The 24,174-nt window shown below is 30.8% G+C and overlaps 2 protein-coding genes across 2 annotated transcripts; one reads left to right on the plus strand and one right to left on the minus strand.

Annotated features, from left to right (window-relative positions):
* The first annotated feature begins 580 nt into the window (after positions 1-580).
* LOC117231878 (surfeit locus protein 1) lies at positions 581-2,081 on the plus strand. The gene is made up of 5 exons (XM_033490747.1): positions 581-912; positions 999-1,120; positions 1,192-1,383; positions 1,454-1,627; positions 1,683-2,081. The coding sequence occupies exons 1-5, from the start codon at positions 691-693 to the stop codon at positions 1,897-1,899; spliced, it is 927 nt and encodes a 308-aa protein (XP_033346638.1). The 5' UTR covers positions 581-690; the 3' UTR covers positions 1,900-2,081.
* A 200-nt stretch (positions 2,082-2,281) lies between these two features.
* LOC117231877 (glutamine synthetase 2 cytoplasmic) lies at positions 2,282-22,761 on the minus strand. Its single transcript, XM_033490746.1, has 3 exons — positions 22,412-22,761; positions 6,078-6,268; positions 2,282-4,386 (listed from the first exon to the last, which is right to left on the minus strand). Exons 2-3 carry the CDS (start codon positions 6,259-6,261, stop codon positions 3,461-3,463), a joined length of 1,110 nt encoding a protein of 369 aa, XP_033346637.1. The 5' UTR covers positions 6,262-6,268; positions 22,412-22,761; the 3' UTR covers positions 2,282-3,460.
* Positions 22,762-24,174: the final 1,413 nt, after the last annotated feature.

Genomic DNA, 24,174 nt, shown 5'->3' on the forward strand with positions numbered 1-24,174 from the left:
GCATGATGAAAGATCTAAAAGTGAGCAAGGTTATATCATTCTCTATGAGGGTATGCTGATTACACTTTACAAAACAAGATTTTATCCCATCAAACAGGTGTATATGCAATATATACAATCATAAACAGAATTGGATATAAAATTTATAATTTTTAGAAAGTCATGTCGAAAATTTAACTAAAATTTTTCTTCTAGATAGTTGTATGCATTGTTTAAAAATTTCTCGTTAAAGAATACAGTAATTTTATCAGTTAAGCTTTTAATACAGAGCCTGGTAAGTACTTACATCAACAGCTGCTAAAGCCTCCGAATGGGAGAAAAGAATACTGGATAGACTAACTCTCAAAGAACATTTTCTCAATTAAAAAAATTTTAGTTATTGCAAGTTATTGAGTATTTGGAAAGTAAATAAGTCAGCTAATTTGGATAAATGAACAAAAAGAACATAGGACCTACTTTCAGTAGTTTGTTATCTTACCATCAGAGGACTAAAATCTAAACTACGCCTCCACTAAGTTTCCCAATACACTCGTTTTATGCTAAATCGATAAAGTTGGGAATGACATTAACACGACAATTGGTCTATGTCAAATGATCAAATGATTCTATACTGTGCTCGCGGTTCCGTGTATACAATTACTGTTCGTTCTAAAACATAACCTATAAGCATCCAGGTGAATATCGACAAAAATGAATGTACCAACTAGAAGAATTTTTACGAAAGTAGGAAAACCATATAATATTATCATTGTTCGATCTCTGAGCAAAGAAACTTTATCTCAATGGTGGTGTAAGCTTACAAATCAGAAACCAAATCACAAGACTTTCAGAAGTGATATTTATGGACGGGAACATTATGAATCCAACTACAAGTCAAGTGAAAAAATTAGTTTCCCTGCATATTGTTTATTGGTAAGTTAGAAACAAAAAGTGTCATATATTACAGAGAATTGATTATTATAAACAGTATTTTTTTGTATCGAAAAATTGAAAAATAGAGTGTACCAATTTGTACATTTTTGCTTGGTACATGGCAAGTTCGAAGGCTTCAATGGAAAACAGATTTAGTAAAAAGACTAAAAAGGCGTACTAGTCATGAACCTTTTGAATTACCAGAAAAGTAAGGAGAATAAAATTTATAACATTTTTACTATTATAGAATTATATGGAACAATGATCAATTTTATTCAGTTTAGAAGATTTGGAGACAAAGGAATATTATCCTATTAGAGTGAGAGGAACATTTTTATATGACAAAGAATTTATGGCAGCAAATAGAAGCCTGATAAAAGATGGTAAACCATCAGATGCCAATTTTTCTTTTGGAAGCAGATCAAAAAGAGGATATCATATTATTACACCCTTTAAGTTAGCAGATAGAGAGTAAGTAGAGATGTACTAAAAGGATGTACATTTATTCTTCTTTTGTTTTAAAGCTTAAAATATTTTGCAGCTTAACAATTCTGGTAAATCGTGGCTGGATTCCAAAAACATTAAAAAATTCACCACAGAGATACCAATCTGAGATAGAAGATGAACAAGAAATTGTAGGAATTTTAAGAATGAGTGAAAGAAGACCATCTTTTGTTCCTAAAAATCGTCCACATCATAATATGTGGTATTATAGGTATGTAAAAATATTAGCACTATAATTCCTAAATAAATCTTTGTTTATTTTCCAGAGATGTGTATGAAATGGCTGAAAAGGCAGACACGTCTCCTATATACCTCGAAATGAGCACTAACAACGATTTGAATCAGTATCCAATTAGTGGTCAAACAAGAGTGGAATTACGAAATGACCATTTAAATTATCTCCTCACATGGTATTGTCTGTCTGGAGCTACTGCGTACATGTGGTACTGGAAATTCATAAAAGGAATACCATTAGCACATTAAAAACAAGCACTGAGTATGCATTTAGGTCATAAAGAAAATAGTTATCATGCGCATATATATATAAGAATCATATATTATTAGTCTAATATTTTTTTGTAATTTAATCCTAGTAATTTAATAAATAAAATATATTGTTACAATTATTCTATACCACAAAAAAGTGATTGTACTATGCTAATAAAGGAATATCAATTCTTCATTAAAAAATGTCGCTTTTTATTATTATAACAACAACAGTGATAACCACTACCAACAAAATTGTCAACAATGGTCATGGTATACAATTACATTGAAGAAGTCACCATAGAAAATACAAATATGAAAATATACCATACAAATATGAAAATACACCATGTACATATTACATTGACTTTTCTTTCCATTTTTCTTTTTAATCATTATATGTACGTATTTACTCTAATGTAATAATCACGGCCTTCGCAATCCGCGAGTAACCGTTCAAATGATAACTGCGAAAAGGGGACATATTTATTGAACTTTTCAGTTTGTCATGCCTTCATGAAATTCCGTGATTGACAGCCATACGTATATCATCGTAACGACATGTAATTGATCATGGCACCCTCCAGCATTTTCAGGTACTGAAAGAGGTATTATATTTGTTTTTTTATTACATTTAAAAGATGAACATATATCACGTTTGAACGTAGCATATGAAATACAAAGTTTTACATATATTCTGAAATAACGAGTACCTGTTCAGACCAACAATTTTGTAAACGGTGTATATTATCATCTTACATCATTTTAAACAAATATATATATCTCCTCGAACGTATCAAAAAATGAAAGAAATACATAGTAGTTTTGCAAAAATTACTGCGTTTGTTATCCTAAATCGGTAACGCCTCAAATCCATCAAGTGACACATTGCAGACTGCTCATGAAACTTGTTTCGAGGAATGTAATATGCAGTAGATAATATATCAAGATAATTCAAGAACTATTAATATAAATATTAATTTCATGCATTTCCTTTTCTATTTCTTTCTAACGAGCACCAGAATTAATGAAAATAAGGATAATCTATGAATCATATTAATTTCAAAACATCTACGCAATTAACCCTGAACAATATAATAAACGAAATTGGCTTTATTGTCGCGCTAGGATTAGGTTGGTAGACGTAAAAAGCATTAACACTATGTGCACGGGAAATAATCTAATAATAAACATTTTCTACGTATGTATTCAGACATATATATATATATATATAGATACATAATTATAACGATCCTCCTATACCCTTTAAAAATATCAAATACAAATAACAAATCGTTCGATTTGCGAAAATTTTATAAAATATATTATTCGAATGTAAAATAAAATATAATAATTATTCTTATCAAGTATCTTGTTCGCATTTATTCTCTTCCCTTTCTTTTCATACCTATATTTCTAGCAACAATTATCGAGCAGGCTTTTTATACATTTCCATAGAATATGTTCGACGAAAGTATAATCACTATTGCACTACAAGACATTTCGTCCAATTTCTCCTTTCCATGGATGCATCCATTCGAAAATAGCTGGGGGTATTTTACTCGTTTAGGACGCAGGTGCGCACCAAAGCATCGCATACTGAGTACGGATCGCAATTGCTGCTGGGTCTCCTATCTTCCAAGTAACCTTTCTTTTCCTCCGCAACACCTCGAGGAATACGAATACTAACGTTACGATTGGCCACGCCAGCACTGAAGTCGTGTATGCTGCTGGTTTCGCATTTTCCGGTTAAACGACGTTCATTGTCCTTCCCTCCGCGTGGGTCGTACGCTTGAATATGCCTGAGGTGTTGTTTGCTCAATTTGTCGATTGCCTTCTCGATCTCGGCGATACCATTCTCGGCACGCATGGCTTTTGTCGAGAAGTTCGTGTGCGCACCGGCACCATTCCACGTACCATCCATGGGTTTCGGGTCTAGGGTGACAATCACACCATACTCCTCAGCTACGCGATGAAGAATAAACCTGGCAACCCACAAATCGTCTCCACCCGATATTCCGCTACATGGTCCAATTTGGAACTCCCATTGAGAGGGCATAACTTCTGCGTTAGTACCGGCGATCTTTACGCCAGCGTAAAGGCAAGCTCGATAATGAGCTTCAACAATTTCGCGGCCAATTACTTTATCAGCACCTACACCGCAATAATAAGGTCCTTGAGGGCTAGGGAAACCATTTTTTGGCCAACCAAGTGGTCTACCATCGAAATCAAGGAAGGTGTACTCTTGCTCGATTCCGAACCATGGATCTTGATCCTTAACAGCTTCCATAGCCTCGTTACATTTGAAACGCTTATTCGACTTAGTCGGGGTCATGTCGCTGTAGTAGGTATCACAAAGTACTAGCTTGTTATTTCCGCGACGGAACGGATCATTGTAGATCGCCACCGGACAAAGATAAATGTCGCTGTTGGCACCATCCGCTTGGTATGTCGAACTTCCGTCGTACGTCCATATTGGTAGTTCTGGAAATCAGAAACCAATACATATTTGATTAAGAAATGTTCTCTAGTTATTGGCATTTATTTTATTTTACTTTCACTTTTACAATGATTTATAGACCATGAAATAATTTGTATGTTAATATGTTAATGTTGTTAAAAGGTGATTGTTATAAATAATTTATTAAACTAGACTCGACTTGATCGTAAAAGTTTAGCTAAATATCAAGTAGTAAAGTAATAATAGTAAAATAATAAATCTTTGTTTTTTGTAAGAATTGATAAACATCATTCATATAGTTGCTGATAAGTATACCTACTGAAAATACTAATAAGATTTCACTTAACGTTCGTATTGTATTTTATTCTGCTTTTACTGATACAGATTCAATGCTTCATTGTAAAGAAGCGTTTTATTTTCAGATGAATAAAAGAGCTCGTGTATATTCGTAGAAAGCAGCTATTTAGCTATCTCTGTTAGCCTTGGCTATCTTTAGGATGGATAAATCTTGCAATTCTCGTAGTAGATATTAAGGGACTTGATTTATTCAAATTTTCAATTATCTATCCATTAATGAAGAAAAATTTTATTTGTTCAATTGTTCTATGAAACATTACCTTAACATTGTAAAGAGTAGTAAATAACTAAATAAAAAAATAAGTAACTAATAAGTAATAAGTAACCTAGTAAGTAATAAATAACATAAGTTATTGATTAATTATTAATTAATAAAAAAAATGAAAATACATCTATTTATTGATATTATCATCCGACGAAGTTCAAAACAAACGCATATTTCGACTTACATAATCAATTCCATGCAAGTACTACTCTTAGATTGCCGACATTCAATCATGGCCCCGTGAATTCTACGCGCCACAGATGTTAATGGTTTTGTAACGCGCGCAGAATCTCATGAAGACGGACGGATATTATTCGTAATGCTGACAAACGTTTGAGATTAATGCATATGTGCCGAGCGATCAACTATTTTGCACATCATACCTTATGTGTTGCATGCATGAATCGAAAACGAGGAAAAAAATGAAAAACAAATGTTTCGAGATGCGAAATATTAAATATAATCATCTGATGTTCATTAAACATAGTTTCTATCGTGACATAATATTCAACATGATTAGTTAATATTGGCCGGAGAAGATAATTTACTGTTTTTACAACAAACAAACAATTTTGAACATTTATGAAACACTTTGTCAACACATTTACACGTGTTCTCATGTAAGAAAATGCCTCGATTTTGTGTCCGACTTTTAATTACGGTAAGTAATTACTTAATTTGGTGTTTGTAATAGATCATTTGTTTCGATTCACTGAACTGGAAATCAACTAGTTCAGTCGCATTTTGATGTAACTACATGGAGTAATGAAATTTTTGATCGGCCTAGTTTAAATTACTCTGTAATTTGAAACTGATATTAGATTAACTCTCTTTAGAAAAGGATCCCCACGATAAAAAATTATTGAAGATATGAAATTATTGATATTTTCATGATTAAGTTTCTATAATTAATATTGGATAAGGTTGAGATGCGTTTTTTTAACGAATAGTATACTAATAATAATATATTAATTGGAATGAATTTAACACGTGATTGATCTTGAAAAAATATTAAATTGTAGTTGCTATTTTCCTTAAAATAAAAAAAAAATTACTTTTTCATGGTAAATATATCAAGATTAAGACACTAACCTGACGGATGTTTCGGCACAAATTCCACAGTCCTGGTCTTGCTTCGCAAACCTTCACCAGTACCATCGATCCAGATGTATTTCGCTTGAATTTTATCCTCTGGTTGAGGCAGGTCGAGATACTTATTTAGCAAGGTCTTGTCTAAGGCCGCGTTCGGCGACTCCTTCAACATAACGCGCGACATAGTGATGCTGCAACACGATAAGAATGGTATTAACGACTATAACTATTATTTTCTGTGTCGAAATATAATGCAATTACATATGTACTATCAAAACGGACTACATTGTATCATAGCACCTATAATAACTAGACTGCGAATATTAATATAAGTTCATATTTTTACGAATATCATTAAAAAAAATGTAATCTAAGTAAAGAATTTTTTACCTATTAAATATTATAACGAGTACTATACTTTGGACATTTTACATATTTTTACGTATTATATGCATTTTAGGCATTTTTGCATCTGCAACTTCTCCATAAACGTGTCTATAACATTGTAGTAATACTAATAATAACTAATAATAACATATCATACAATATTTCGTTCATCCAATCGATTTTATTTCATTATACATGAAAAAATGTTCATGAAACAATAAAGGTAACTCTAAAATTCGATCTCTTGAAAATCTCGAATAAAGATTTTGTTTGACATTCGAATCGTTTGTTTCGATATTTGCCGGAAAGTATCGATTCTGAATTCAGACGGATGATGGCGTCGCGTAGTGGCGAGAACGTGAACTCCCCGTGTGATATTAATGAGGATTCATTCGCACATGTCAGATGCAGCGGCACACGGCATAAAGGATCCTCTCGATTTATTCTCGGTGAGACAGAAAGAGAGGTGCGCCTACGTATCACGCAAGACGCATCAGGCATCACGCAGTACGCACGCGGGAATCGCGTGCTACTCCAGCCCCAAAGAGTACACACGCATGTTGCCAGTCGCCCACGAGCAACGCAGTCGAATGATGTTCCTAAAGTCTTTAACTGATATCATAACTCTAACCACGCACGTGCAAATATTTCGAACGTTTCGAAGGTCGAATCGGACTATTTTTAAAATTTTTCCCTTTGTTGCTCGGATGATACGTATACCATGAAACCAATATATGTATAGAATGTATCAAGTGTTACGAATGTATACAATATGTAGTAAATATAAACTAACAGCTTTGTGTACTATTTTTATTAATAATTTTAGAAAAGCTTTGCATTACTAACATTTCGAAATGTTTATATATAAGAGTTAAGATAAATGAAAGTAGAATGAGAAGGAAACTAAATGAATCTTTTAGGCACTTCAACATTTTTCAATGGAGTTCATTCCACTTTTGTTTGATCGTTGGAATCGGATGTAATTCGATATCGATATATCGAATAATAGTTTTTTGTATATAAATTTGTTAAAATTTGATTCTTGTTTACGTAATTATTCATCTCTTATTCTGAATTACTTAGTTGTCATTTAATAAACATTGTTACAAGCGTTATTAAAATTAGTTTAGTATTCTAGGTAATTAGGCAACTAAATATGAAATCAAGACTTGTGTAATCGTTTGCATAATAGGTATCTGATTAAATATAAAACGATGGATTAAATATATTTCAAATTAATCGTTTGTAATACCTAATCGCTGCTATATTTATGGTTGAGAGAGACATAATCTTTCTCCGCAAATACATGTACATTATCTAAACCGTGCAAACTATGCAAGTATGTACATAAATCATTTCTTACAATAAAAACTATCTTTAAAGCTAAAAATCAATTGAAAATTTAGAAAATTATCTTTAAATTATAAACACATTTAAAAAGTAAAAATCATAATAGTACTTAAGTTAAGTATTACTTTAATCACGATCTAATCAAAAATATACATACATATATTTTTTGTTTCATTACTATATTAATTATATCAACAATTATTGTTTGGAGAAAGTTAACAAATATTTAAAAAATTCTCCGTAAAAGAAGAAACGAAATTTATTGTCCGAGAAATTGACCGAACTTTGATCAACCAGACACTTATTCCTTTAGCTTCATTTATCATGGAATGGCGTTAAAGACACCATTTCTCCACAGCATCTTGTTCACTCGTAGTATGTACAATGTACATTGTGAAACACACTGTGTAATTTACCGGTTTCCCGAGTACTGCCATTTGTAGAAAGCATGTCGGACCATATATACATATTCCCTTGAATGCAGTGAATGCATTTATAAGCTTCGCAATAATGCAAAGCGTCCCTCGATCGCGAGCGAGAAACATAAAATCTTGTTCGATAAAATTCGATCAGACTTATTCAACAGTTCTCAATACTTCTTTCGATAGTACATAGATACTTTAAGTAACTTCCCAAAAAGTTCGTGAATATTCTAAATATGTACTGTAGGGTACTATCATCTTCCTGCATTTTTATAATCGATCAAAGATGATTTTAATGAACAGTGGCGTTAATCAAGTGAACAAATATTTACATACTCCTCTTTCTGATTTATCGTTTAGGTCCTAATTAGTAAAGTATCGCTACTCTACCGGCTAAAAATATTGTATATACTCTAATCTAATTAAAAGAGATTAATAGAAAAGAAATAAAATGAAAATGGAATTTAAACAAATAAATGGTATTAGTACGACAGTAAGGTTGTATGACTAATATAAAAAACTAATATAAAAAATATAATAACAAATAAGAGAGGGAATCTGTATAAAATTCTGTAATCAAGATTCTAGATCCACATAAAAATTTTAATAAAAAGATTTATGAAAATAAATTAATTTTATTGCAACTAAGATATTAGATGATAAGATGTTAAAACTATTAACCTTAAATAAAAAGAGTTAAAATCCATCCGGTGTCTTATCTATTTGTGCTAATATTATGGGCATATTTATGAAAGAAATATGTAATGTGAATTTTTTGTACATACTGTAAATTACATTATTCAACTCAGCGCATGCACTATTGTAGCTGTAAACTATTGTAAACCTTATATTTTTTTCTCTGAAGTACTAAATAATGAAATGTGATATAAAGGGATTAAGAAAATACGTTGATACGTTATCTTAAAAAAGTTAAAAATGAGGATAACGTCAAGAACTACATTTCAAGGTTCTGAACCAGTTATTCACTTTCACAATAATTACTCGCTTTTGTAAAGTCTCTTTTAAATTCGATATGGCTATAAGTTTCATTATATAATTCCATACATTTCATCTAGGATATCTTTTCAATAATCGTGTATAATGTACACTATTAAATAGATACAATGTAACGTTTGATATTAGGATCAATTAGGATCAAATAGAGTAATCGAATTAGATTCAAAAGCAGTAAATTGGATCGTTCATACCATTTTGATATTTTTCGATTTGTACTACCACCTTTTCCATTTCTGCTTCGAATTTTCTTATATCCTGTTAGTACGAGGTAAAGGTGCTGTCAATCGATCACAATTAAGCATATACTAACCTAAAACATCTGCCGACAGTGATCCATTTCGGTGTTGACCCAACGGCAACATTTTTTAAGAATCCAGTTCCACACAACTTTACGAGCATGTTCGGACCCATTTTTGAATATCGTTGGTCAAACAATCGATTCGCGTTTGTTAACTTTTTGTGTGAATCGAATCTCGTTTGACTTATTCGCACGAAACGAAACGACTCTTAAGAAAGAGTCTTAAGAAAGAGCACTAAGAGTAGTAAAAAGAGAGCAAATAATTGCTTCTCGGTTTTGTTATGCAAATAACACTTTTGAAATCGAAGAAAATGGAAGAAAAATTTGAAAAGAACTCTGAATAAGAAGAAATCGTGAAAGAACAACGTATTCTTCACTGGCCCACTAACATAAACTGTAGCAGATATTATTTATATATGTAGCTATCCCTTCCATCTTCAATTCCAACAGAAATACCGGTTTCATCGCATTTCGAATAAATTTTAAATTTGTGCCTCTCCCGTGTATTATCAATCTTTGTTTCTACTTTTTAGATTGTTTTATTACGTATATATTATAATGTAGTTCTTGTTTAGTTTCTTTGTTTTCTGTAAGTATGTATATAAGTATGCATATATATAATATGATACAATATATAACTAACAGTATATGTAACTATCGATCAGCAGTATATGTTGAGATCACCTGAGATGTATCAGTGAAACCCAATACATTGCGTGACCATACAGTAGTCGTACGATGTAAACAATAGCGTATTATTACATATATATGTATATCGTATGCATTTCGCTTTTAATTTATCGATCTTAATAATCGAAGCATACTACCGAGATATTTACTTTTTCATAACTTCTCACCTATTAGATAAATTATTTGTAACATTTACATAGTTCATAAATTTTTGTATGTTCTTGAATGATAAATTTACAAAAACATTTTATGTTTCAATTAACTTGTTTGTTATATGTCAGGTGATCAATTATTTTTCATTATCCATTGTTTATTTCCCAAATATAATACTACTATTGTATTCATGATTGTTTGCAAATTCTTCAGCCTTAAACAAAACAAGAAATTAACAATATGTAAGTAACATTCATTCTTCTACAACTTCTTCTTTCTCCTGATGCTCTGTAAACTAGAAATCGCAAACTGTTATCTAGAGGGACAAATATTCATAACTTTTTACAAAGGTTTCATTAAAGATCTTTTTATTAATGAAGAATTATGTAATGGTATTTGCAACTACTTGTACAAACTTTATGTTTCACATAATGATAAGGTGCTATCAGTGTAATACCTTCCTGTATTAATATTATCCGTAATAAACATTCGTTCATTTGATAAAATAAAAATACACGAAAAATAGATAACTCAGATAGAGTATAAGCTAATATTTATTTGAACGAGTACACAATAAAGATAAAATGACGCGTAATAATATATCAATTACATTAATCGTATCTATCATATTAATGTGATTATTTTACTTTTTACATATCTATAATAGCTATATTCTACAATGAGGAAGAATTTATATTATTTTTTATTAACTGAGTTATTGATTTGCTTTTATATATAAAACACCTAGTGACTGTATTTACTCGATCGAAGTTTGATACGTGCGTGTATACATATGTACGTATCGATGAAACTAGCGCCACACAAGTATAAATATTGTTGCTGTAACAAATATCAAAGTAAACCAGTTATAACATAGAAAGACGGCTATTACAGACTGTTCAAAGATTTTGTCAAGAGGACCGTTAAAACATTGAATTCGTGTCTTGTTGCATGCAACACGTAAGGTTATGAATTATTAGTTTGCGAGATATTATGCTAGAATGCTCCACTAACCTATTTCTGTCAATAGAAACGATGTCAATATCTACATATATATATAAAAGAAGTCGAAAATATAGAATAAAAATTTTTCGTTTGAAGCTTTGTTTTCGAGAAAATCGATTTTAAATTTTCGTTCGGTACGCGTGCACTTTATCACGTCTCGTTATAACGGATCTCATTGTAGATCGTTGTCTCGATGGAAAAATTAAAAAAAAAAATTTTTTATTCTATATTTTCGACTTCTCTTTTCGCGTAGAATCACCCCCTTTCCGCTTGTACCGCAAGTTACCAACCACCCTGTATATATATATATATGTTTGACTTCTTTTATACTTGATTACTGATTAACGATATCCGATGAATTCTGTTTCAATAGCAAAGCGATGAATAAATACATATTTATGCACCTTTCAACTTATTACTTCTTTTAAGTGAAATGAAGTGAACTTTATGTGTCATTATTTCCATTTAAAATGGAACACAGGAGGAACTTTTTTCAATCATTTATATTGCATTCATTAACGAAAATTGGGTACAATAACGATGCCATAATAAGAAATTGATACAGCCATAGCCGTTTTATTTTGAACTGTGTCATAATTGAAACAGCAACAACTTCTCGATGGAATAATTTTACATGAATAAGATACAAATATTCTTAAAGCATGAATTAATCTTATAATTAAGTTAATTTTATTTTACATATTTTATTTTTTTTTTATATATATTTTTAATTCACAGTAATTTTAATTATATTATAATTGAAACCTTGTATTTTTAAATATCAGACCTAAATATGTAGACGTATAAACTGGTCTAAACTAAACTACTATGAAAAAAGTACTAGGAAATAAATAGTACAAACAAGTGCAACAATGTCACAATTTAAATTTATTCTGTAGTGTACACATCAAAAATATCGTTCATTTGACATACCTTTATTTGTCATCTATGCTTCTTTAACTATGTGACTAGGCTACGAATGCGTTATGTTAACGTAATATTCGCGATCGTATATGTGCTAATGCCAAGAAATGTGATTCGAAAGAGATGAAAAATTCCTAATGCATTCGCTTTATGCCAACATTTTGCGATATATTTTATAAGTACGGAACTCAACGGTGTCTTTCTTAACCTTGGTTCTAAAATTTACAGAATTTCGTAGAACACACGTGGCATAAGCGCTTAACGAAAATTCAGGGATTTTCCTTGTCATCATTTGTAATATTCCCTAGTAACTTTCCGGTCACTTTCAAGAGAATACATTGAAATGAACGGTGTCATGCTGCGCTGCACACCCTTGAAGTTAGATTGAAAGGAAGCCATGAAATCAATTAAGTGTATTAATTATCCCTGTGAAGGGTTGATGATATTCAATGTTATTCGAAAATACTTGGAAAATATTTTTGTTTTTAGATTATATTAGGTTGAATTAGAAAAATTTTAGAAAAATATACATATAGTGCAAACATATTCATTATGTATCACGTACTTTTAACACATAAAACACGTTGCTATAGTCAAATTGTAACGTGTTTCTTTTTTGATAAATATACGCGACAGCCAATTAAAACAATTACTAAGCATAATCTGTAACAGAAGAAGTTAATGTAATCAAAATAATATAAAATATATATATATAGTATCATACATATTATATATAAATATATTATATAATTATATAAAATCTATTTTACTTCTTTCATAAAAAGATACATATTACAGGAGCCAATTAGATAATTGAATTCATTGAGTGTGCATGCTTGTATGCATCAGCATGCATCAGTGTGCATCACAATCGTTTATGACGTTAGTGCTTGTTAGCTAAATAAAACGTAATCTAAAATTAAATGTACGATACTTTCGATCGCTTAACTGATCGTTTAACATATTTTCGAGGGCTTCGGCGTGTATCTCTTAATTATGAATGATTGGTATATTGATAGTTCAGACACTATACATCAATAAGTTGTATTGGTAGTATATTTTAGTTCTATTAAATATTTATTTAATTATCTTACTTTAGCTCTATGTTAAACATAAAAATTAATTCTGTAATCTTGCTCCTTGTTTATGTATATCTTATGCCTAGATGTGTTACGATGTTTACGACAATCTATTGAAATTGAATCATGAATTTTCAAGTAGGTAGTATGTGACATACAGCCACCTAGGTATTTCAGGCACATATATACATGTACCTCAAGGATACCTATAAATCATGATTCATTCTCGAGAAGCTGTTTCGTCTCGTGACGACCTTCTAATACCACAATTTTCACTTCCGTTTTTTTGTCGCGGTAACCATCACAATTAACGATAATACCAATATGAACATTTCCTGTAATTTTGTCATTTAAAATAATGACGCTTTCTCTATCATTCGATAATTTACGCAGTTACATATATATATTATATGTACCTATGCATGTACTATTAAAGAAATATTCTGTTCTTAATATTTAATTAACATACGAAACCAAGTGTATTGAACTAGGTCTCAACATAAGCTGAAGAAAGTACGGGAGATAAATAACTGTCCAAGGATGGGTTGACATATTAATCCATCTAACTCTAAGTGCATATATAGAGGATAGTAAATATCAAGCTTGCTAAGTGCAATTAGGATGTATATGAAGCTATTTAATGACTTAATTACGCATTTAATTAACGAAGGAACTCAACCATCATTTATTTCGTTGAAATCTCGAGCACATCAAGAACTATCTCAATAATCAAATTAAATGTATCATAATATCTTGTAAAATTATTTTTTATGCATCTCAAATGGTTTCTCTTATTGAGATCAATTTTCCATTTTTGTATATTTAAGAAGTTATTAGTTTTAAACATATACCCTATAAATTTTCTATCGATATCTTTTAAGGAATAATAAAATACTTCAGTGAAGTAAAATATATGAGACTCTGAGTATACCGAATTGAATGTTATTGACAATTGAAATTATAAGTTTAATTAATATATTTATATTTATATATTTATATAATTAATATTAATATAAGTCTAATTGTAAGTTCTTGTGTTATAGAGGAGAAATTGACCATGACCCAACATTTCATTTCCTTAGCTATTAAAGATATGATGCTATGATAATTCTAGGAGGAGAAGGCAGTACATTACTGAAATTGACAAATAATGTAAGTTAAGCTTACATTCATTACAATATAAATAAATGTAATGGTATTGAGATAACGTGCAACTTAATTCGAATAATGTAACACTTAGAGAATTTATCCGGTGTTGGGATAGATACAAGTGCGATCATAGTGGGCATTGAAGTTTGCCAAATGCAATTGGCAGGTGAACATATTGCATACAGCTCAACTGACGTTCGAAAGCAACGGTTGGTATAGATAACAGTCACCAACGAAAATAGTTTTCGGTCCGAAGTGCACTAGATTGAAAGTGCATTTGGCTTCCGGGTAGAAGAGCGACGCGGAAACATCTCGTCATCCTCAAGATGCTCACTCGATCAGAATGAAAGTTCGTATTCCACGTGGAACATCGCACAGCGATCTTATGCATTCTTGCATGCGCTCATTGCCATGTGATTTTCTACTTTCTATATATAAATATACTCATATAATCGAACGTATACTTATTTTTCTGTTTTTCTTATTGGGTTGTCATTAGAAAAGAAACAATATTTATTCAACGATAAGATTAAAAGTATGTGATTAAGAGGCGTAGATTTCATCTGTTTTGGAACAATTGAATTTGTTGTTCTCTATTCTGTAAACATAATGATAAGTATGTAGGTTTTACAGTTAAGAATCTTACGAGAAGACAATATTTGTTCATTGATAAGATTTAAGCAAGGACAAACGTGATAGCTGTACGCTTGAAGTATGGGAAAATCTTCCAAAGATATCGAATCTATTTTCATATCTTTTGTTCTCGACTAAAATGTTGAATTTTCAAACACTGAATTGTGTGTACAAAAATTTGATTGTTGCGTTAATGGTCAAACGTAATCTTTGTTAACTTGCTTTTAGCAAATTTTCCATTTCAAAATTCAATGATAACGACGATATATCTAAAATGATCATTTGATAAGTCAGTTATTTAACAAATATACACTGGTAAGAAAAACAAACTTAGTAATAGATTAGTGTAATAGTATTAATATTCGTAAATTGAATATCGTTGAGTCTTTATCTTATATGTATTAGAGAAATGTATCATAAAGAAATAACATTGCTTTCAGAACAGTCGATACTTTCCTTCTATTTTCGAAGAGTTTAAATGAGAACGTTCTACATCTTTGTACCTACGGACGATCGATTACACTTTACACCATGTTCAACAAAATGTATTACTGCAAACCGTGGCATTCGATATGTTATCATACATACGTATACACTTTCGATTTCGAAACTAAGTTATTCTAATTGAAACAGGGATTGTTTCAGAATGTTTCCAAACTCTTTAATCTCCTACTTTAAAGTTGAGCGGCCCAGTCGAAGATAAATGTATGTCACAATACTTTTATTTTCTTTAGAGAACAAATATTAGGATAAATAATTTTCTTAGAAAATTTGATACGAAATTGTAATTATTTTGATCAATTACAATTGAAATTTATTCCTTTCTTTGAAATTGGTCCCTTCGTTGAACAGTATTATTTGCGTTTTCTTGACATTTAAAATAGCAGAGATATTTTAGGTGAACAGAGTAGTGACCCACCCTAGATATTACTTGCTTAAGAAGATCAGTGGAACACAGCTAAAATCGCAAAATAAATTTCCTGCAACCATGTCGCCCTTCAGTACTATGTATTACCAAAATTACGAATTATCTTATCTCGTAATATATATTAATAATACACTAACAAAAGTAACGAAAGAATTTCCTTCATGAAAACTTTCATAACTTATTCACTAACGTGTTAATAAAGAAATATTTAAATGGACGTAGCCGACTGAATCTTTTATTTGTATTATATTCCTTTTTTACTGAAATCAATCAAGCGATAAAATTGCGATGAACCCATTTTCCATCCAAAAAAATATTTTCATGAGCCAACCTAGAAATTTCTGCACACAATGACCATTATACAGCAAAGGGCGCAAGTTACCACACGAAACACACAATAATCTCTGTAATCCGCTCGTCAAGATGGCAGATAATACAATATTTCTAGAGCGCGTTCGTGTCTGAATAGACGATCGCAGGCCTGTTATGATTACGGAGCGTTTGCAACAGTCTAGCGACACACTTTCTTTAGTTTTCGGAACAAACACGCGTCGTCCGATGATTACACGTGTTACCGCGACCCCCACTGCTATCACTTCCATTCTTGTTAATACGAAAGAACGTTGGATCGATTCACTGTCGACGTTCTATCGTCATGGAAACTTGCGAAAACATATCCACGCGATTCACCAGACCCGATGACCCAATCCTCCATCATTATGTGGATTCGCGGCCTCACATGGGTTCAGTGTGCCGCGTAGAACGGAAAAAAAGAGTCACGTGCGTGCAAATCCTTCACGTCTGTCAGTCGCCTTGGCTCGGTTTTTACGAATTATTTTTCTTGGTCATACATTAACCCGATATTTAAGTACAGTGACATGTAAATTCATCAGTTAAATGGATTTTTCATTTTATATTTTATTGTAAAGAATTACTGTTAATATCGAATGTAAGGTTATGATGAGAAAATAGTATAATAGATAAACACTATTCTATAATATTAGCCAAATTCTTTAAAATATCATTTTCAGAATATAAAATGAAAAATCTATTTGATTAACGAAGTTTTTGGACGCTACTGTAGGTACAATGGGTGTATGAAATTATCTAATTAGATTAGATAAAAATATATATCTAGTTTGTAGAATGACAGTTTTCATATGAAACAAAGGCATAGATCGATGTTGAATACTTATCGAGTATATGTGGTTGTACACGATTTAAGTAATGCCTTCGATTAATAAGTCTCGCTACAAACTAGTTATACCATAGTTCGTGTTTGTTACATTATATAACGAATTAGAAAGCAATAGTGTATACTATATTCCGTAATAATTAGATACAACAGAGTGTCGTTACTGTGTGATGAACTATTTCAAATTAATTTAAATACTTTTTTAAGCTTGCATTTACCTCGAAATACATGGAATAATTCTCAGGCTTTATGAACAATGAAGATGTTTTATTCAGGAATGGATATCACCTTGAAATATTCACAAACAACCTAGAAGAATTCCACTTCCCAATCACATTTTTGTGTCTAAAACAGTCTTGGCTAATTAACATAATACTCTTGCTATTAACATATGATGCCCTTGTCATTTCATCATTTTATAAAGTAAACACAAATTAACTAAACATATTAAATCAAAGGTATCGTTAACAAATATTATTTAACGTATATTTCCATCTTTTTTTTGTTTAAAGTCCGATTAAAATAATTAATGAGTTATTACAAAAACATTAACTTTCATTTTTCTTTTTATTTAATTTAGAATAGAGTTTCATTCATAGAAGCTGATTTTTACTAAGAAATATTTTTACCCGCGATCAACACTTAGTAATACGGGATGAAATTAAACCACAAAAGATAAAGGCTTATCGAAGAGTAGAAAACTGGTTAAGTCAAACTGGTTAAACTGTTTACGGAAGTTGTTGTTCGTTACCAACACCATCAGTTGAGTTACAGGGACGCAGATATATAGACAAATATAAGTATCGAATATGGTTCTCACGACACTTAATACGCGAGAAAACATCGGTGATGTTTTAATGACACCACCACATGGTTTCCAACATAATACCGGACACGCATGTTTGTTATAATCATGAAATTACCAAGAAAAACATTTATGTCTATACACTATTTAACTTGTTAACTAGTTTGTCCTCCAACTAGAAATTTAATGAAAATGACTCAACGGTTAAATTTGTTTTACTCCCTGCAAATGTAAATGCTATATTATAATTCATTACGTACTGTGAAATTGTTACATCCAACAGATCCGTGTGACAAAGTAATTAAAATAATTAGGGAGGATTATTAGTCCTTTCACAGTTCAATTGGACAAAGACTCTAACTATTTTTTACAAATTCCTATAAATGTAATACATAATTTGTAGAATTTGTATAATTCTAGGTAATTCCTATAAATAATTATAGTGCTATAAATTTCACCGTATATTATACAATTATCAATATTTACTTTTTGTGAAAAGTCGAAAATATGTATGTATGTTTTTGTATCTGATAGTAGAAATGCAGAAAATTTTGAAGAAAAAGAGATAATTATTTTCGAAATCGTTCGTTTCGAATTTTTCGTTATTTTATTGCACCGTAATGGGGTTAAGAGTAATCCCAATGAAACAAGGTACTCTTAATTCTGGAAATGGAAAATACATAAAAGTAAGCTAATCGTTAAAGAAGATAGAAGAAGTGATCATACTTCATGAATCGAAATAAATGAGATGGTTTTATCCTTGAGATGGTTTAAATGCATTGCATGCAAGGAATAATCGATTAATGGATAAGATAACTACAAAAAAAATTTTCCACGCGAATTATGCAGGAATAAGACGTTAGTCAATTACAGTTAGGAATAAATCGCGATTCTTAGAAACATGTTAAATCGGCGTATTAACGATTAATGTCGCAAAACATTATGTCCTGTATCTGCTTTTCTTTCCCCACATGAAACACGATTCCCGGAATCATAGTAATCACTATCGTGGCTGAGCGCGTATATTCGAATGCGCTAGATGCTATATCATATTTCACGTAGTTCATTGGAGCACGGTTCAATCGGTTGACATGCAAACCGTCGATATCCTGAATGAAAATTTCATACAATTCGACAACTTCTATTTTAACGATGTAGGTCAGTGTCTTACTTCCACTACTTCAACTGCCGGTTTAATCCTGACCGTCACTGAAAAAATCGATAAAAATGCATTCATTTACGTTTGCCTAATTGAAAAGGAGTATTGAAATCGAATATATTACTACAAGTGGTTGTAACGTATTGAAACAATATAAAAGAAGGAGATTGAAAAGCAAATAAATGTATACTTATATAACAGTGGCTCACAGAAATATTTACCATAGAATATTTTTATGAATATATTCCACATATTATACAAAACTTTTCAAAATTTCATTAACACTGTAATAAGAGACTGATTACATTGACAAAATTTGGAATAACCTGAAAATGTATATGAAAGTTAAAAAATACTGCAAGTATGTATTTAATAAAAAGTTAATATAAGAATAAATAACAGTGTTAAACATATAATTAATGCCGACAATCGCACTAAATACTGGCTTGTTAGGAAATGAATAGAATTCACTGTTCAGATACTTTGGTGATATCTATGAAGCGTATGCTTGCGATAAATATATTGTAACTTCTATATTTACATTTCCAGATTCGCTTCAAACTTTACCAATATAACCATGATAGTCGTGTCTCATTACAGAGTTAAAGAAGATTTCAAAATGTTTTATATAACACACATAATACATTCATAAAAAGTTTCTGTGAGTAAAATACTTTTATAAGTCACTGTATATCTAATGAGAATGAAGAAGCAGTAGAGAGTATAGCAGAAAAATACGAAGAGTATAAAAATATGTACAATAGATTTAGAAAGAGCTATAATCGAGCGTCGTAAAGAAACGAACATGGGGAGAGAGATACTCTAACTGATTGTCGCGTAATTTCGTTTCGTTAGACGTAAGTAGAGATAAGCATTATTTCAACTCGAATGACTGCAAAATGACGCCAATTAAAATGTATAAATAGATTCACTCGGTTTATGTAAAAAGAAATAACGGAGCACTGCTCCCATATAGTTGCTGTATAATATTTTTATCTTAAGATTCTAAATTAGTATTGCCACTATTTCACGATGAATGATTATAAAACAATGATTTTATTGTTCTGTTTTACACAACACAATAATACACTACTAATAATGCTTACTATATAAATACTAATTTTTATAGGAATATAATTTTATAGTATCTAACAAATTATTATATTTTAATATAGATTATTTTATAATAATACAGTAATTTGATAGCACTAATTTTATACTAGATCAGATTTTTATTACACAAAATACAAATAATTTCATGTAACAACTCTATTCGATTACAAAAAAAAAAAAATGTACAAAAAGGAAGAATTTATTTGATTAATGTATAGTTTTATGATTTAAATATTCGCAGAAGAGCTCAATGTTATTTCAAATGCAAGCGCATAATTTCAAGGAAATTCTGTTTTACCTACCATGCCAATGAAATGTATTTATATACGTATCATGATTTAAGGTATCATAGCTTTCTTCTGTCCAGTGCGAGCGTAAGATGCTCTTTGTTCGTTCTTTGTTCAACTAGCGAGGAGATATGTAATCGTTCTCATTATGAAGCAAAAGTTTAGATATCGCCTGTCAAATGAATATTCCTCATAATGCTAAACTAAACTGCTAAAGTAACTACTAATAACTTTATAATTAATTATTATTGTTAAAAACAAAAGGTTACGCTATTATTGCAAAAGACTCATCGTAAAATCTATTGCGAAAAGGTAATTCAAGAAAATTGCATCATTATTATAAAAAAATTTTTTGCAAAAGTTATCGTGAAAAAATTCAAAAAAGTTGCATTATTGTTGGAAAAAAGCTACTTGTCAAATGAATATTCTGAATAATATTAAACTAAAACTCTAAAGAAGCAACTAATATTTTTATAGTTAATCATTGTGAAAAAAATAATTCCGAGAAATTATGTTATCATTATGAAAAATGATTAGGAACTAATTATTTTTATTATATTAATAGGGTATAGTCATTAGCGCAAAGATAAGGTTACAGTAAATGCGTATTCTGACGAATTGACATTCTAACGAATTCAATACGACAATGTAATTAAATATGTATATAAACTTTTCATGAGCGTGTGCATTGCTATCTTCAGATGTCTCATTCGCCAGAACATCAATTCGCACGAATACCAATCCACAATAACAGTAACCTCAGGCAGCTATTAGAGCTATGTGGAAATAGAAAAGTTAATTCTTAAAGATAAATATTACAAAACAAACTACGAGAGAAGATTATTCTGTTACTATGATTAGCAAAAAACTCGTTAAGCAATCTTCAAATTTATAGCCTCTATAATCCTACAAGGCTTTTTACTAACAATTTACATTTTAATTTTTGTAAAGTACACACAAACGCATGATAGTGCGCCGTTTAAAATATGCCGTCCGAAAAATGTTCTCATTCAATAGAAGACACAATCGCCTAAACACCGTATCCATTACTATTTGCCTTTGGATTAATTAACATGAATGATAATTCCGCTTTTCCCACTTAAATGGAGGAAAAACACGTTAGATCATTTTTAACTGAAATTTTAATGAAACATTAGTGTTCTCTTTTCATTGAGAACTGTTTCTGTTGTTCATTGTAATTAGCAAAAAATGTAAATCCTGAAAGATTGCCAGTCTCAATTTTATATCACGGTACTTCAATGTAAAAAGTGATAAATCAAATATTGTATGGTATAGAATAGATTAAAATATAATTAAAGTATGAATTAAACTGTATACTTCAATGGCGAACTATTGTCAATTTTTTCTTTACTACTATTTTCTTTACTAACTATTTTCTTTACTAACGTAAACGATACTTAAAGAAAAAGTTAGACGATAAAGAAATCAATGAGAATAAATTGCTTAGTATTTCAAACAATAATTCCTTTCTTGCTACAAATACGGTTTTCAAATTTCCTTTAATCGTGCATTAATCCACTCAATTCTATAAAATACTATAAAATCCTTTGTCGCAACAATCACATAGATTTAACTGTATCATCCTACTCAAATTAATATCTAAAATCTATGCTAAAAAAAATTCGAAATATTTTCCCTCTTTTTAAATAAAAAACGTGTCAGTTTGATCGAAAATCGATGCAATATCTATATAAAGAGGAAGATCAGTGTGATACTCACCGGTGTTATCGCTGGTCCAGCGATCGTACAGAGTGCTGGTATTCTGGCTGATCGTTTGATCGATGACTGTGAAACGAAGTTGCGCGTTGCGTCCTATCGTGTTGTGTTGTTGGGAAGAGTTAAAAGGCACTGGTCATGAAGGCAACGAGCGTCTGATAGCACGAACCGTGTTACTACCGTAGGAGCGTGGCTGCGATATTTATGTAGAGAAGCGTTTCAGCGCACGCGTCGCTTACCCCGCGCTCTTCGACTGCTACGATTCCCCACCTCTAGCTTCAAAGTGATTATCCGATGTGATCGTAGGTCCACTTGATCGTTACATGCCGGAAAATTCTTGTCTGTCCGTGTTGCCATGGTACTTGCCGGTCACGAACCATCCACGGAAATTATTTGCGAGCTCTTCATCGATGATGTAACTTGAACTTGTCCAAGGTTAAAATAGATCATCGTTGATCATCGTACGGGAAACTCGGGGAGCAATTTTTCTGATTCCTTAATTTTAGGTAGCTCATCAAAACAATGCACTGCAATGAATATCGATACGATTACATTACTAGGGGAAAATGCATTTTTCCCTATTAAGTGAAACATGTACCATTAGAGAAGTTTCTCTTTTTTATCGACTTTTCATAGAAACCTATGAATAAACCTATTAATAAACATTTTCACACGATTGAGAAATTTATCGTATGACGAATTCAAACAACGCGCGCAAATGCACGTGTGGCTTTACTCAGCGATTAAAATTTTTACTTGACATTAACCTTGTTTTATTTTTACTGTTTTTTTTTTTATAGGTACTAACACGTTATTTTAGTGTAAGAGGCGTAACTTGTCTCATGTTTTCTTAAAGATGCTTAAGTATGTGTGTAAATTTTTATGCGATTATATAAGGCTCAATATAAATCTATTTGTTAAGCGTCTGCGACTTCTGCGGCGAAAATCATCCATGCGAGAATATACATACTTTTTTAATATTATATAAGTACTCCTGAATATAAAAATTGTTTGTCATTTATTACTACTGCAACGTATTTTGTCAATATAAGCAAAGCAGAGAAGATAAGGCACGGACTGCGATACAAACAACCAAGTTATGTCATACGTTGACAATACATTCTAGCAAACTATAAACATAATGCAACTGGTAATAGACAGTATATTGCACTTCCTCGATTGTCCACCAGTAAAGATGTATTTGGCTCTAGTCATCTGTAAAACAAGAAACGAAATTAACGTAAAACAATCATTTTTTATGCATAAAAAATCCTATGAGAAAAGGGAGATATATTTTTATATTATTTAAACTGATAATAAAAAATGATATGAATGTAAATTTAAAATAAAGTACAAGGATGAAAAATATTGATTGAGAATTATTGAATGATCGATAATTTTATTTCGAACGAGTGTATACATAAAATTAACAAAGATGATATAACCTTACTTCATTCTTTAAATAGAATTCGAAGCAAATTTTTAGATATTTAAGATGATTTTTTGAAATAAGTCGTAAAAATTTCAACCAATCATTTCAATCAAAGTAATCATTCAGATCACTCAGATTGTTCAAGCAACTTAAAAAGGTTTTTTCTATTTAAGGCACTTCGCAACAATGTAAATATGTACATATATAAAATTTATGAAGTTACACCAATTATTTAAATAAATAAAATTTCCCTCGAAGCAATTTTCATATATTCTAAGTTCCCAAAATAAAATATACGTGTTAACAGATAAATCAATAACGAAGATGCCAATTA

Source organism: Bombus vosnesenskii, unplaced genomic scaffold, assembly GCF_011952255.1.
Source record: "Bombus vosnesenskii isolate JDL3184/JDL3185 unplaced genomic scaffold, Bvos_JDL3184-5_v1.1 scf7180000013275, whole genome shotgun sequence".
Lineage (NCBI taxonomy): Eukaryota > Metazoa > Arthropoda > Insecta > Hymenoptera > Apidae > Bombus > Bombus vosnesenskii.

Bases quoted from the DNA above. Each gene is read 5' to 3' on its own strand.
- LOC117231877 (XM_033490746.1), bottom strand. From the start codon at position 6,261: ATGTCGCGCGTTATGTTGAAGGAGTCGCCGAACGCGGCCTTAGACAAG. The intron at 4,387-6,077 runs GTTAGTGTCTTA...TCTGATTTCCAG, and splicing joins TGTGCCGAAACATCCGTCAG to AACTACCAATATGGACGTAC.
- LOC117231878 (XM_033490747.1), top strand. From the start codon at position 691: ATGAATGTACCAACTAGAAGAATTTTTACGAAAGTAGGAAAACCATAT. The intron at 913-998 runs GTAAGTTAGAAA...ATTGAAAAATAG, and splicing joins TCCCTGCATATTGTTTATTG to AGTGTACCAATTTGTACATT. The intron at 1,628-1,682 runs GTATGTAAAAAT...TTTATTTTCCAG, and splicing joins CATAATATGTGGTATTATAG to AGATGTGTATGAAATGGCTG.